The sequence below is a fragment of the Scardinius erythrophthalmus genome, assembly GCF_964197995.2.
Source record: "Scardinius erythrophthalmus genome assembly, chromosome: 16".
Lineage (NCBI taxonomy): Eukaryota > Metazoa > Chordata > Actinopteri > Cypriniformes > Leuciscidae > Scardinius > Scardinius erythrophthalmus.
In genome coordinates, this window is record NC_138236.1 from 16301883 (window position 1) to 16318740 (window position 16858).

At 39.4% G+C, this 16858-nt stretch overlaps 1 protein-coding gene across 1 annotated transcript; it reads left to right on the forward strand.

The window, feature by feature from the left end:
- Nucleotides 1–5705: 5705 nt before the first annotated feature.
- Nucleotides 5706–15578, forward strand: tbrg4 (transforming growth factor beta regulator 4). The gene is made up of 12 exons (XM_081389246.1): nucleotides 5706–5823; nucleotides 6252–6724; nucleotides 6848–7029; nucleotides 7964–8108; nucleotides 8230–8404; nucleotides 8500–8657; nucleotides 8756–8866; nucleotides 8968–9112; nucleotides 9910–10152; nucleotides 10260–10371; nucleotides 10457–10571; nucleotides 14168–15578. The coding sequence occupies exons 2-12, from the start codon at nucleotides 6320–6322 to the stop codon at nucleotides 14267–14269; spliced, it is 1893 nt and encodes a 630-aa protein (XP_081245372.1). The 5' UTR covers nucleotides 5706–5823; nucleotides 6252–6319; the 3' UTR covers nucleotides 14270–15578.
- The last annotated feature ends 1280 nt before the right edge of the window (nucleotides 15579–16858 follow it).

A 16858-nucleotide genomic window follows, 5' to 3' on the forward strand; every position in this document is an offset into this window, starting at 1 on the left:
CATTGTTGTGGTTTGCATGCTGAAAGTGTGACTCAAGCAAAATTGCAAGATATTGTCACGAATATAGAGGGATTATATAAACCCAATTAAAAGTTTATGCCTTAAGTGTTAGCAATAAAATGTTAAAAGATCATTATTATACATGAAATATAGTTATGATATATATCATTAATACATTAATTCAAAACATGGAATAATTTAAGTATAAATATATACAATATTTATTTCTTCACTTCCTTTGAAATCAAATAACTGATTTCATGTTGCATCACTGCATCAATTGGAAGAGAATTACAATGATATAAATGAAGTTCCAAGAGCCCAAACAAAGGGAACACTAATCACAATAATGGTTAGAAATTTTAGGAAATCAACATGAATTTATGAAGTCAACTTATGTGACATTCTTCCAAAATTTTTAGTTGTATTGACAATAACATTTAAGATGACTGGAAAATGAGCAATTGCAACTAAGAAGAATTATGACTGCAGAAGTGTAAGAAATGAGTGAAAAAAGTCATTAAGTATTAAGAATTGCCCCGACTCAAAAACCATTTGCCCAGCGTTTTTTTTTTTTTTTTTTTTTGCTTTGGCAAAATGGTACTCAAACCAGTCAAGTAATGTTCACTTGGGTTTTCTGAGTAACGAAGGCATAGCATGCAAACAGTACAGATTATCCATCCATCCATCTTCTTCCGCTTATCCGGGGCCTGGTCGCGGGGGCAGCAGTCTAAGCAGAGATGCCCAGACTTCCCTCTCCCTAGACACTTCCTCTAGCTCTTCCGGGGGGACACCGAGGCGTTCCCAGGCCAGCCGGAAGACATAGTCTCTCCAGCGTGTCCTAGGTCTTCCCCGGGGTCTCCTCCCAGTGGGACGCGCCCGGAACACCTTCCCGGGAAGGCGTCCAGGAGGCATCCGGAACAGATGCCCGAGCCACCTCATCTGACCCCTCTCGATGTGGATGAGCAGCGGCTCTACTCTGAGCTCCTCCCGAGTGACCGAGCTTCTCACCCTATCTCTAAGGGATCACCCAGCCACCCTGCGGAGAAAGCTCATTTCGGCCGATTGTATCCGCGATCTTGTCCTTTCGGTCATGACCCAAAGCTCATGACCATAGGTGAGAGTAGGAACGTAGATTGACCGGTAAATTCATCACTTTCTTCACCACGACAGACCAGTACAGCAACCGCATTACCGCAGAAGCTGCACCGATCCGTCTGTCAATCTCCCGTTCCATCCTTCCCTCACTCGTGAACAAAACCCCAAGATACTTAAACTCCTCCACTTGAGGCAGGAACTCTCCACCAACCTGAAGTGGGCAAGCCACCCTTTTCCGACTGAGGACCATGGCCTCGGATTTGGAGGAGCTGATTCTCATCCCAGCCGCTTCACACTCGGCAGCAAACCGTCCCAGTGCATGCTGAAGTTCCTGGTCTGAAGGGGCCAACACGACAACATCATCCACAAAGAGCAGAGACAAAATCGTGTTGTCTCCAAACCTGACACCCTCCGGCCCCTGGCTGCGCCTAGAAATTCTGTCCATAAAAATTATGAACAGAACCGGCGACAAAGGGCAGCACTGCCGGAATCCAACATGCACCGGGAAGAAGTCTGACTTACTGCCGGCAATGCGGACCAAGCTCCTGCTCCGGTCGTACAGGGACCGGACAGCCCTTAGCAAAGGACCCTGGACCCCATACTCCTGGAGCACCCTCCACAGATTACTAAACTGTTTAAGTAAGTCAACAAATTTTTGGACATTAAGTAAAGTTAACTAAAAAGTCTTAGTAAGAACAACTGTAAATTGAAAATACTTTCAATTACATAAGAAAAGCAGCAGACATGTGCAAGACTATGTGAAAGTGTTATGTTAAAGTGTTATTAGCAGCTTGATAGCAGCAGAAAATAACAGCAGTAATAACTTTTGATTCGAGTGGACACATAGTGTGAACTTGTTTCTAAACACATATTTTTAGAGTATGCTATCCCAGAGTAATTGGAATTCAGAGCTGATGTATTCCTGTCTCCATTCTCGCCAGACAGGTCACAAAGAGCACTGCAGTTGAAGAACAGAAAAATAAGGCTGTGATGAAAGAAAAATCAAAGATAAACAAAACCAACAAACTTTTGAGCCAACGGCGAGACACACTTCAGACGGGCTCTCAGAGTCATCATCATGTCGTAATGGAACTTGCAAACACCAGGCAGAGAAAGACAGGCATAGCAACCTTACAGTCAGATAGGTGGTAAAAGAACAATACAACAGGGAGAGCGAGTGAAAAGATATAGGGGTAAAAGAAGATGAAAAGAAGGGGGTCTGATTCGCTTCAGTGGAGATGTATACATTTCTTTCATGTTACCAAAGAAAAGCAATCAGGGGGTGTGAGAGTGTGTTTGGTCACCATACCTGGACAAAGACATCAAATAATACTGATGTGCACACATAAGATGAAAAGCTCTTGGTGCACGCTGCAGAAAATGACCAATACAACATCTGCAGATCACCAGAATATATATATATATATATATATATATATATATATATATATATATATATATATATATATATATATATATATATATATATATATATATATATATATATATATATATATATATATATATATATATATATATATATATATATATATATATATATATATGTATATATTCTGTATACACCATATAGTCCCTAAATGGTATTGCAAAAACTATTTTTGTATTGAAAAACAACTCCCAACATTGGTATTTGAGGCTGATCATGACGTTTAAAGAACTAGATGTCTTCATACCACCACAGTTTACACTTTTCAGGGAAAAATCCATCTACAAATTGCTTATATTTGTTTTTACATATTATATGGAATACTATTTTAAGGTCAAAATAACACTTCATAATATGTTCTTATTAATATCATACGAGCAAGGGTGTTGTTCTGGACAGTTGTCTGTTGAGTGGATGATTCAATGACTCACTCATAAAGATAGAAGACATTTGTTTTGTTCCTGAATTACTCAGTGTTCACAAATCTGTTAAATAATGATCCAGTAATGTACTCATAAAGACAATGGCTGTGTCCAAAATGGCACACTCTCTTGAGTAGGTATTTATTTAAAAGAAAAGCTAAAAAAGTATGTTCTATATAGTATGAATGTAAACTAGACACTCCATTCGCCATGTTGCCCTTATAACGTGACCTATCAGCATCAGTTGCGTCAAGTCACCGCCCTTCACAAATCCTCTCCCGTGGCCTCATGGGATCATAAATTGTTTATCGTATGCTCACTTCAGAATCTCGCCAGAAGAAGTATCTTGGAACTTTTTGCCTATTCTTTTATGAAAACTGTGAATTCTGATATATTTATTTTGTCACAAACTGTTAACTATATAGTAGGAATGTATGTGATTTCAGATGCACCCAATCACTTGTCAATACCTTCTAGCGTAACAATGAGTAACGAAAGAGTCATTGAAAAATCCTCACCACTAATGACTAGACAAACAATTGAACAGAACAGAAGTGTTCATATAACTGTGCTTCAGAGTGAACTCAGCTCAGTCTGGTTATTTAAACAGATCCCCAAAGCCTAACCCTCTTGATTTCTGAAATATACATTTGCAATAAAAAATCAAATATGACATCTGTACTAAGAGAGCTCTAAAATAAGATCCTTAGAGGAGGCCAGAGCTCACAGCTCATCACTGTTAAACTATCATGAGTGTGACTGACAGATACTTAACTTCACTTAACCCGGCCCACTAACTACTCTTCTGCTCTTCAAATGCATCTCAGTTTTACAAGAAGATTGGATTGAGTTTTAAAGGCTCGGTTTTAATATGTCTTTCTTCAAACGGCATAAAACATTACACAAATCTATCTCAAAGGCTTATGGTAACTGACTCAAAGCACCTTGAGGTACATACTGGAATCATATGCGAATCAACCTGACTTATCGCAAGGCATGTCAAAGTTCTGATGTGTGCATTAAAGACTGTAAAACGGGCTGCACCTCTCTGTGTCGTTAATGTAAATCACACCATTAACCAGATGACTATGTACGCCACAGAGAGCTGATGGAATGAAGCATAAATCACCAAGGGTTCAATCAGTGACTGACTGTAACTCTCCCCTTTTCGCTTTGTGTCTCACTTTCACTCTATCTTTCCAAAGTGCCACTGGAAAAAGGAAGTTTTGCACTGCCTCTAAAAGTTTATCCTCTCCATTCACCTCCGGTTGTGTCGCCTCATTACTGAAAAATGTTTCACTTGCCCTTTTCTTCTCATAAATTCAATATAAAAAAGAACAGCCTTGTACAAGATCGAACCATCTCCCTTCTCCTTTGAAAGATGGCTGAACTTCCTTGAGATGCTACTGAACGCTGGCACACCATCTAATCTTACATTATATATTCCAATCCAAACAGCATTGTTCATTTACCAAATTCAAGAGTCCATCTCTTTTGAACCCTAATCCAGCATCCAATCAAAATGAAGGCTATTATATTAGATTATTGCCTGGTTTCACAGACAGGAATTAGATTAAGCCAAGATTAGGCCTTAGTTCAATTAGATAAATGTGCCTTACTACTGGTGTGCATCTTGAGACAAACATATTTAAACGTATTTTAAGATATGTCAGTGCAAATTGCTTTCAGTTAAAAAAGCTCAAACATGCATTTTAGTCTGGGACTAATCTTAAGACTTGTCTGTGAAACTGGGGGAATATTTATTAAATTAGGTTTTATACTTTCCTAAATACTCTTAACATTTGGGCATGCATGTCACAACAGATTAGGCTGATTCAGACAAAATCATCCTCTACAAAATGACGCAAAATGTTATTTTTGTTTGCTGCATTCATGCTATTACTAAACCCAGAATAGACCGCTATTCTGCATCTGTGCACCTTGTTTCCATTAGAGAATAATAGGCTACAACTGGAACAGATTTGATAAACTCATGTAGCCTACATTGTTCGTTTCAGAAAACCTGGAGCTTTATAGCGGAGCTTACCAATCAGCTCAAATATTACTTCAATTAAGACAGCTTTTAGAGAAAGTAGTAAGTATGCCTATCAAAAAAATAATGTCAAATTTGCCAACTACGTGAGAACTGCGCTATGAATGAATCAATGTCTCCATCTGCTGGTCGTCTTATGAACAGCTTCTTATAGTATACCGGACTAAAATTTGTTCTCTCCTTCGCTATATGGCAAATCTAGTCTTTTTAAATTAATTAATCTATATTTAGTGAATAATAACATTATGACGCATTAGCTTGGGGGTATCTGAAAAGAAAACCTAGCTTATTGTAAACCCACCACCTCCAACTCAAATGGCAGCACAGTTCAGCCCTGTAATTGTACTATGTATAGTGTTGTTATTTTACAGAAGCTAGATCATATTAAAGCAAGAGTGCAGTCATTGAGCTTCAAATCTATAGGTTCTGATTCTGAAAGGCAATGTAGGAATTTGTAAGAATTCCGTGCCTACTACGGATCTTCCCCATAATGTCTGACCTCTCTCAAAACTTTTTTTTTTAATTATTTTTTTACAAATTATTTATTATTGCCTTACACTGAGCGTTTTACGGATTTTTTCAGATGCTGAAGAGATCGTCCTACTATTTGGATTCAATGCAAATAATAATAGTAATAAAAAATGGTTTGTTATCTAACTTATTCTAACTCAGAGGTATACCGACCAATCACGATATGCTGTCGAAATCACGTGTTGCCGGTTAACTCTGACGTAGAACCTCCGCGACCGATAGTCCCTCCATGTGAATGTCGTCGCCAGTCTTATAAAAGCTAATTTGACAAGGTAAGGAAGCAGTATTTGTTGTATCGCCACAACCGTATGATAAAACATGTTTATTAAACTGTATCAATGTTTACTGAGTTGCTGAAAATTTGTTGATAACGTTGACAGTTTCATAAGCTTATTGCTGCGCCTGCCCAAATCGGCAAGGTCAGAATACACTTCTGCCCATGACAGATAGCAGCTAGGTAATTCAGACATCTGACAGATCTTTACATGCTGTTTACATGCAGTATAATTGGAAAGTGTCGAAGCTCAAGATTATTTCGTTGAGTACTAGTAAAATATAATTAGTTAAATAAATAATGTAATTGTTCACATCGACGAAACATCATATATACATATATCGACATCTGACTGGTGTTATTTTTTGACATAATTTGGCTCACAACTATTACTTTTCTTGTATGTGCTGTCTGGTTGATTTTTAGGTGCTCAGGTGAGATGTGGGTGCAAATGCTTTGATTGGTTGTTGAATAGAGGAAGTCCCCTTTCCAAAATGACCACCAGGCTGCTGTGCAGATGGGCGCGACGGTTTCCTCACTGCTCTCAGGTTGCCGTGGCCTCAGCCCGACCACAGACTTCCACAGTTCACCACACAGAGCCGCTGTGCCCGATGTCCGTGTCTTCGATCCGACCTTCTGCTAGGCACTTCTGTCAGGGCAATGAACTGGCCAGGATGGAGGAGACGCCATTTCCATATGAATGTACAGAACTTGTCAAACTTGTTGAAAAGGCGTCCACTCCACAGGAAGTGCTTCAGTTGTGGGCAGAGCAAGGCAGATCTGCCAGCGATGCTGCCAGGTGTCTGGTCCAGCTGAACCTGCGGATCATGGAGAAGGGCGGCAAAGAAATTCTGCAGGACCCGCGCTTCGAGCACATGCTGGAGACTGTAAACGCTCAGGTAACCATGACAACCTGAGTTGACCTGAGAACCATGTCTGAGTAGCAGCTTGAATTGAAAGTCACTTGTCACTGATAAAGATGTATTGGGCCGGTGGACGATTATCTTGTTGTTCTCGCACAGGTGTCCTCAGTTTGGAATGGATCTCTGGTGGCTCTTCTGCGTACGCTCACTATGCTGGGTGTCCCTTCGGATGCCCCTGTACTCCACTCCATCCAGAATGAAGTGCTTTGGAGGATCCGGCGCCTTACCTACCGTCAACTGGCCTACCTGGTGGACTGGGTAGCCTTTCAGCGCAAAAGAGGGTGAGATTCACATGCTTGACAGTCATAGACATTAGCACAAGTGACAATTTAAAAATAGACCTATAAGGGATGACTAGCCAGTTGTTGAATGAACTAGTTGATTAGTGTGGTAGTCTGTTTGTTTATTTTTTCAGATTTTTGTTTTAGTTATAAGATTTTAATATACATGCAGACGACTAATTAAAAATAATTCAACATTTTTGTGTCGTGACCAGAGGTCGCATTAGACTTTCTCATTGTCCGTCATTTTGACGGACAGGGTCATATGATTATTACCCATCATTTTAATTTTCAAGACTTGATGGCTTTTCATTCACATCTTCATTTTCTATCATGCACTTACAGGACAAGCATATACGGTAGATTATGCAGTTTTTTGTTTATGAAGAGAACAGTCAATGACGGAAAATATTCGGTTAAAGCGACCTCTAGTTGTGTCTTGGTTTCCCAAAAATATTAAGAAGCACAACTGTATCCAACAGTGATAATAATAAGACATGTTTCTTGAGCACCAAATCAACATGTTACAATAATTTCTGATGGATCATGTGACACTGAAGTCGGAGTAATGATGCTGAAAATTCAGCTTTGCATCTCAAGAATAAAATAAATTTTAAAATAAAAATGTTATTTTGAATTGTAATCTTTTACATAATATTATTGGTCATCAAATAAAAGCAGCCTTGGTGAGCATAAAAGACACATTTCAAAACATTTTATAAAATCCTATCGACCCCAAACTTTTGAACAATATTGTATATCAATAGAGAATTTGTATGTGCCTGCATTGAATTAACTGATTTGTATACGTCAATAATCCTGCAACAAAATGAGAAAAAAAATCACCACTTTTTTAAAATAAGTTTCTAAAGTTCTTGATGCTGTAGTTGGTAGCTGATTTGTTCTTGTAATGTTGCTGCTTGTGTTGTCATAGGTATGAAAACGAAGCGCTCACCACAACCCTGCTAAAACAACTGGAGCTGCGCTGGACAGAGCTAAGTGACAGTCGTACCATCACCATTCTCATGGGCCGTGCTTTGCTTTTCTCCCCCACTCTAATGGACAAACTGGAGGACAAAGTGAGTGCACACACTTTAAAACACCTTTAGCCACCTAGCCAATCAAACATATTTGAACACTTTGCATTATATTGTATTAGGCTTATGTAACTAACGCTGAACTGTATCCTGTGCTCTCCAGGCTCTGGAGTTGGCAGAGAGCTTTAGCGCAGATGATATCCGGAAGGTGGCATTAGCACTGGCCTCTCAAAACAGGAGGGCCGTTTCTTTGTTACGGGCTCTCTCATACCACCTGAACCAAAAATCCTCCTTTGAACTGAAAACGCCATTGCTGCTTGACATCGCATACACTTATGGTCAGTGAGAAATTGTGATAGCTTGGGTTTTTGGCCTAGACTTAATAAATACCTGTAAAAATCTAATTATAATCTCATCTTCCTTTGAATAAAAGGTAAGCTGAATTTTCACCAGGCACAGGTTCTTCAGAGAATTGCGACAGAGCTATTGCCTAGGTTATCAGATCTGAGTTCCCTAGATGTCACCCGCTGTGCCAAGTCTCTAGCCTTCCTCAAGTGGCTCCACCTGCCTCTGTTTGAAGGCTTTGCTCAGGTTAGAGTCTTTTTTTTTATTGTAATAGTCTCTCCATCGCCAGTCTCCATCTACATACACATACTTTCTTTTGTTTCCCCCTCTCTGTTGTTTTTCAGCACTATGTGAATTATAGTGAAAGCTACAGCACTCTTCAGGTCTGTAATCTTCTCATGTCTTTCGCCAAACTCAACTTCCAACTTGGCAGAGGAGAGGAGTTTTACCATAAGGTAACCAATCCGAGTGGTAATATATTGTTATTATCCTTGATTAACTGCAATGCACTGTATATTTATGTATGTATATAATAGGTTTTATTGTATGGCTACAGGTACACAAGGCTCTGGAAAGGTCCTTTCAAAATTTAGAGCCCTTCCTGAAAACAGATGTGGTCTGGTCGTTGTGTGTGCTGAACCAGGCCAATCCTGATTACATCTCTTCTGTTACAAAGCATGACTTTCAGAAGAAACTTTCAGGTGCGAAGGAATGAATGTGCTAAAAATATTCAGAAAAGACTATACTCTCATTTTGGGAAAACTGCTGAATTTATATTTCTTGTGTATCAATGTGATTAATATAATTTGCTGTTCTCATTCGAAACACACGGTGGCAGTATAAGAGCATTGTCCAATGTCTGTCTTTACTTTCATGACCGATTGAAGGCAGATCTAACCTACACTACAGTTCAGAAGTTTGGAGTCAGTATGTTTTTTTTAAAAGAAATTAATACTATTATTCAGCAAGGATGCATTAAATTGATCAAAGGTGACCCAAAAACACTATCCCATCACAACAAAAGACTTCTTCACAAAACAATCACATTTTCCACAAAAATATTAAGTGGTTATTAAGCAGTAAGTTTTCAACATTGATAATAAGAAGAAATGTTTCTTGAGCACCAAATCATCATACAGTATCTGCCAAATACATCAAACAGTTATTTTAATTTGTAATATTTCACAATATTACTGTTTATACTGTATTTTTGATCAAGTAGACGCAGGCATGGTGAACATAAATCTTAAAAATCTTATCAAACCTTTGAATGGTAGTGTATTTTAAGGAATAGTTCACCTAGAAATGAAAATACTGTTATTATTTCACCCTCATGTCTATTTTAATGTATGCGGTTAATTTTTTCATGGAACACAAAAGAATAAATTGCAGAATTGTCACACGCTTCTTTTTCATAGCTGTGCACCATATTTCAAGTCAGTCTGCAGTCATATCATGTTTCTGTGTAATTGTGATGTTTTCCTGACTCATCCAACAGGTGGCTTTGTGGATCGGACTGAGAACTATCGGCTGAAATTGCTGCATATCTCTGCCTTTGCTCAGCTGGAGCCTCTAGGAATCACTATTAAATCCCCTGCTGTCCTGCTGCCAACTGCCCAGGGGAAAGTGGAGACCAACACCCCTATGCAGAGCAGCCTACACACAACCCTCCAGAGTCTGACCAACAGCCGGACACAGGCCCTCCGCACTGCTGTCAAAACTGTATACGGCTGGACAATAGGTGAGTAGCAACTACAAGGTAATAAACGTCATAGGTTTGAGTTCCATTCATGGGTCTGACAGAACCTCCTGATAATTTGTATATCTGTTGATCTATGTTCACCACAGATGGAGAGCTTGTGGTAGATTCAGAAAATAAACCAATTGATTTGGAGAACTTGAAAGCCCCTCATTTACCTGGAGGCGGTGGACCTGATGCTTTACCTGCAGGGGCACGACGGTGAGTATTCAAGTGAAAGCTTTGTTCTAAGATCACACACAGAGATGATTTCTGATTGTGTCAATGTGCTTGTGTCTATTTGCAGAATAGCATTTGTGTCTTGGGAGTTTTCTAACTTCTGCCTCAAGAGCAAGGATCTTCTGGGCCGCTTTGCCATGCAGAAACGCCACTTACAGCTGGCTGGGTTTATAGTGGTGGAGGTGAGACAGTGAAATACAAGCATAGGAGATGAAAACATATTAAGGCCTGTTCACACCAAGAACACTAACTTATTAACATCCACATTAACAGATAACATTTTATTCATAATAAGTGCACGCTGCAATTATGTTGGAGAGTTTGGAGTTTTTCCCCTCTTTTCCACCTCACTTTTTAAATTGCTTATGAATGACCGTGCAGCCGAGCGCATTTTACTTTCGCTTGTAAAGCTTTCGAATTAACGTCAATTCGGGGTGGCAATTGCTTGAATACTGGGTTCATCATTATTCTTTATGATTATGTTTGCAGGTCTCTATTAGCATTGGGTTTATTCAAAATATTGACAAATAGGCGCTTTAACATTTCGCTTTGAAACCAAATCTTCCGCCATCGTCTTCTCGTCACGAGATAAAAGAAATCTGACTGCTGATGGTCTTCCAACACGCAATAACAGTTCTTATATGATACAAAAAAGTTCTCTCCTTTTTATAGTACCAGTGTTGTTAGCCTGATTAGTTCTATTCCTATTGTAATAGCTATTACATGGCAGGCAGTCCCCCTTGACTTTGGGTTATAAATAGCGGCAGTAAAGACAGAACTGCGGAAAAGGACTCAGGCTCTGTCTGCAGCATGTAGGCCAATCCTGTTAGCCCTCTGCCTCCTGGGGTACAGTTTAATAGAGTTGGCTGGACTTGTCTTGACTTCCAACTGAGCACAAGGCTGACATAATGCTCCTGCCATTTGATGCGCTAGCTGACACAATCCATTTTAAAAGGCAAGAGTTTGTAACATTTCTCCATTTTCTGAGACTGATTTTGTGGTCACTTAGGGGCCGTTTACACTTGGCCACTTCATGCGTTTTCTCAGATCGGATACATATCCGATCGTGAAATGACCAGGGGCCTCATGTATCAATCTTGCGTACGCACAAAAACTTTGCGTACGGCAGCTTTCACGCTCACGGTCGTATGTACTAACAGTGAAATTAACGCGAGAATGTGCGTTCCTCCACGCCAATTTCATGTCTGGCGTACGTATATTTCTCACTGTTTTTGTCCGTTGGCGACTCTTACAGGCAATGAAGTGAAGTTGCAAACATTACACAACGAATTGTTCTACAAGTCTATCGCACCACCACCTGTGGGAAACATTGCTATTAATTTGCAATTTATAAAATAAATGACATATATTGTCACACGAGCCTTATGAAAATATTCTATCAATTATGCAATTAAGTAAGAACATATAAAAGCATATTATGCAAAATGATACAGCCCTTATTCTATGGCAGCTTTGGTTTTAATGTCCACCTTTATATCAGACCATTTCTTTTTAAGGTAATTTAGAGTAGACTGTGTACAGTTGAGACACCTTAAATAACTTGCTTAAATAACAAGTTGTATTTTTGCTGTGCACGTGCGTATTAGTGTCCTCTTTGATCGTGGGAAATTTGAACAACGGACACATCTCCGATCCGAAGAAATCGGAAAAACTTTTTTTTTCTAAGATATGATGTTCACTTCACCATGCACTCTCCACAATGACTAGCTTATTATCCTTATGTGACTGTTAAACGTAACTGGTATCACCACAAACGTTATTCTGTGCCCTAAAAACGGGCATATTTCATGGTATTGTGTCATGCAAGGTAATTGCAAAATCTAGAGAAATGTGCGAGGTGGCCAGCGGGGTATAGTTGAGACACACATGTACCAACTGTACCCCCGATAGAGTTCTATTAGGAAACACACTGTTTAGTTGTTCAGCCAGCAATCATGTAGCCAGTATAGGACGCAAATGAAAATACAATTTGATATGTGTGATTCTACATATCTTGTTCCTGCTTTATACATTTTAACCAGTGCTAATTTAAATAAAATGAATGCATATAAATGGATGAATAAACAAAAATGTTGCCCAGTTGTTATTTTCTTTTCTATTTGTCTTTATTTTTTATATTTACATTTACCATGAATGGTTAGTTACCTTCACGACATTAGAAATGGGTCTCTCAACTGTACCATGCACTGTCTCAAGTGTACTACATGGGTACAGTTGAGACAAAGTTGAGACAAAAAGCACCTTATATTTAAAATAAAAACTACTTGTGGGTATTATTGATTGATAACATCTTAGTCTACAAGCTAATGTAATCATGTGGCATGTCATGTGGAAATTCACTTCTTTTCAATGTCTATTTTTGTGTGAAAAATCAAAACGCAAAAAGTGTCTCAACTGTACTCAGTCTACTCTACAGTACGACGATCCCACCGCATTGACGGCATCAGCCAAACTCTCCCACTCATATTTTTTTCCTTTTGTTATTAATTCCGGAGGACAAAGTTCCAAACTTTTCCAATTTTTTTTTTTTTCGTTTCTACCTCCGATAGTAGCACTTCCAATTCACTTTCTGTAAAGTTTCATTTCTTGCCGTCATTTTCTTACTGTTTTCTTTTGCCAAAGTGGACTCATTACCATATTTAAATTGGTTTAATTAAGGGAGGAGACTGGGTGGGGCGTTGTGCTCGTGCATGTGCGCTCAAATTTACGTTAATTGGGATGTACAAAGAGAATATGCGTGGGATCCTTCGTACGCAGAGATTCATACATCTGGATTTTTTTGTGCGTACGCACATTTACAGCTTTGTCCTTACGCAATGTTTTAGTATGAATTCAACGCAAGTCTTTGTACATGAGGCCCCAGGTGTAAATGCCCTCCGAAACGCATTCGAGACGGATTTGAATCCGATCGCTCAAACCACTTCCACAAGAGGAGATCTGAGACGCATTCCAGATGAAACTGGACAAGTGTAAATGCATCTGGTTGTTGAAACCACATATGTAAATTGTACTCCTCCCAAAAATGCTAAAAAATAAACGTGTGAGAGCGTGTTATAGGCTATATCTAATGTTATAGCCAGATATGACGACGCTACTGGAACACGCATCGCCGCAGATGAGAAGCTGAGCATCTATTCATTAAGCCAACATGCAAACTATCGCAAATCAAAGTGAAAGTAAGTCGCAGACGCTTAACACACAATCATCATCATTAAAGTAGAGAAACCAATGATCTTACCAGGGCTGGTTGCCGCTCTCTCTTATTGCGGTCTTTGATTTTGAAATTTTTGCTGATGATCAATAAAATGCTATGCATCTGTTGCTTTCGGTGACGTGCACTCCATTACATCTGCATATAGCGCGGGAATTGAAGATCGGATTTAAATCCGTTTCGCCAAAACTCATTTATGTGACCAGGTGTAAATGGATTCGTTTTGATAAATCAGATAGCTATCCGATCTGAGAAAACGCATGAAGTGGCCAAGTGTAAACAGCCCCATACATTAGCAAAATTCACCCATTGTCTATTTTCAACTTTGTAAACTGCTTTATACATTGCCACACAAAACCATCACTTTCAAACCAAGCAGAATTCTGTTGGTCAATGCAGTTTGAACCTGTTGCGAAATTTGGGAAATTCTACATTGCATAGATTCCTATTGAAAATAGGAATTTCGCCTGTGAATATTTGCTAAACAATAACAAATGTGACTGCAATTTTACTCTTGAGTAAACACTCTTTTGTGTCCCCCTACAGGTGCCGTACTTTGAATGGCTGGAGCTGAAATCTGATTGGCAGAAAGTGGCTTACTTGAAAGACAAATTAGGGAAGGCTGTGGCTGAGGACATGGCTAAGTGAGCCATCCAGCCTGTCAATAACTTTTTTGGACACAGGCAGCTTATAGACATCAACAGGGCCAGACAATAACAGGACTTGCAGGTGAAGTAAGGATACAGATATTGAGTATTAGATATACACACAGAGAGAGACTGTTACAGCATCCTCAAGTTCCATGATCCACCCGAACATCAGAGTGGAAATCAAATGCGACTGGGAGCTGTGAGCCATCTCTGCAGGAACAGAAAGCAGAGCCTCCAGAAAGCAGCAAATGCTCGGAAACAACAGAGTTGTGTATCCGCTGCCTTCCCAAAAAGGAAACTGAGCCAAAGAGCTAGACATATGTTGTGAAATGAAAGTGTGTGACTGATCTGAAGGGCATAAGCAATGTTCTCCGCAGGGGGAAACAACTCCACATCAACTACACTAAATTATCAGGGCGTTGTGTTAATCCTCCACATCCTCAACACAACTGGACGTTCACACTCTCTACTTCTTAATAAATACATAGACCTTCTGTTTTTGATGTGGTTGCCTAGACAACAAATGGGGCTTTCCTTGTTTCCAAGGAGACAGTTGTTAGGATGGAAATATTTATGGAGAAAGGGATTGAGAGTTCAGTACTTAGAGATACTTTCATTACACTTAGAGAGCGCCACTCTATTATTGCTTATTAATGAAAAAGTAAAATGATACCAACTCTACTTGCCTCACCTGATATCTGTACATTTGCAAATGTGCTTGTGATTTAATTAAATATATAAAAAAATATGGTTGTATGTAAGAATACATATAGGATGACAGTTTTTGCCTTAAATATTTATTTTGGAAAGGCCATCATTGCACTGTTATTTGCTGCTAAGCCTGGAGTTACATATCACTCTGGTCAGTCTTAGTGGACCTCTCTCTTGAAATCTTGAAAAGATTTTGTACAAAGAATGGATTTTTCCATTTAGACTTTCACCTCAAGCACCTCAGTGTTTGCAATGTGTGGTATCAATAAAACTAATCTCGTATTTTCATCAAAGAGCATATGATGACTCATTGCTGTATTTTGCCCAATGTGGTTTGCTAATGTTGGCTGTCTGTCTGTAGTCATGCTGTGATGTTTTGTGTAATGAAAATAACATTCTAATGAAAGGTGAATCTGGTCTTAATTTATTTCGATGATTTGTAACGTTACACAGATTGATTGCATCAAAAGAAACAGGTTTGGTTTGCTGCTGTGCTGAGCAAATGTCCTGCTATGGATCAGAATCTAGTCTAATAAACGTGTTTTAACAATGAGCTGACTATCAATTAACAATAAATACTGAAATTTGTCTAATGTTTACTCAGATATGCGGTGTGTACCTTTAGGGTAGGCAATTTCGGAGCACCCTCCCTTCAGAGTCTCCAAAGCCACGCCTCCGACAAAACACGTGAACGCTCACAACAGTTTGCAAAGCTTCACGAGAGAAGGTCAAGGTGTTAAATAACCTCATGTCTCAAAGCAGATAACATTACAATAATATTGAACGTAAACAACTTACAGAACTCTGACTTGTACCACCTGGCTGCTGCAGATTCATTTAGCCGTTGATAGAGTTGAAACACAAATCCGAGTCTGAGGACGGGAACAGCCGGGGAAAACGTAATGGGTTGCCATCTTTTAATTACGATTACGACATGGCATAAACGCAGCATAAACTTGATGGTTTGGTTCAGGAGGAACTGTAAAAGGAGGCTGCTGTTCCTTTGCAGAGCTCAGTTATGGCCTCATGGATGGAACACGCTGATGACGTGTTGTCTACGCGAGCAGGGTGCGTGGAGGTATGGAATATGTTGTAAATGTTTTTTTTTTTTCTGCAAGCATTTAATAAAAAAATAAATATGTTGACAGGCAGGTAGGACCGTAGGTAACCGACAAACAATTTTTGGTTCTCCCAAACAGTCCCGCCTTCTAACCTGATACAAGCTCTGGTTGCTATAGAAACATTCAGTGTTCCGACTGTTTTTTTACAGTCTATGGTTCCGAGACGCGCGCTTATTCACCTTATTTTTAACGGAAATACGGGCGCAGCCAGTTGACGGTATTTTGTGCGAGACTTCCGGTCAGGCACTTCCGGTCACTGGCGCGCTAACTCACTTTTCACCATAGCGGTTAATTAAACAAGTGTTCGTAAGAACTAACTCATCTTTATGGCTTCGAGGAAGACCGGGATTGTTTGTGCAGTTAGAGGTTGTCATCAGGCGCGTCGTTAGACATGGGCATCCGGGGCTTCAGTCCCGGATGTTTTTTTATAGCCCCGGATCTAAAAAAAATGAATTTATTGATAATTATTATTATTTTTTAATAATTTTGTATTTATTTTTAAAAAAATTACCGGGTCTTTTAATATATCCTTCGGAATCAATCATGTATTAAAGAGTAACCATAGTAACTTTGATCTGCTTGAGTTACTATTACTCTCACACAGAGACGCACCACGTGAAGCATTTAGCTATCCAAGTTCATCTCCAGGATTTGCGCGCAACTCAGCCGTTTGCTCGCGGCGCGCACTCTTCAATCACGCGCAAATGCGGCGCGCCCTGTATCACGCAAAATAAACTACTAGCATGTAACGTCGT

Excerpts from the sequence above, each read along its gene's own strand:
- tbrg4 (XM_081389246.1), top strand. The coding sequence starts at position 6,320 with ATGACCACCAGGCTGCTGTGCAGATGGGCGCGACGGTTTCCTCACTGC. Across the intron at positions 8,867-8,967 it reads GAGAGGAGTTTTACCATAAG|GTACACAAGGCTCTGGAAAG; the intron begins GTAACCAATCCG and ends GTATGGCTACAG. Across the intron at positions 9,113-9,909 it reads CTTTCAGAAGAAACTTTCAG|GTGGCTTTGTGGATCGGACT; the intron begins GTGCGAAGGAAT and ends CTCATCCAACAG.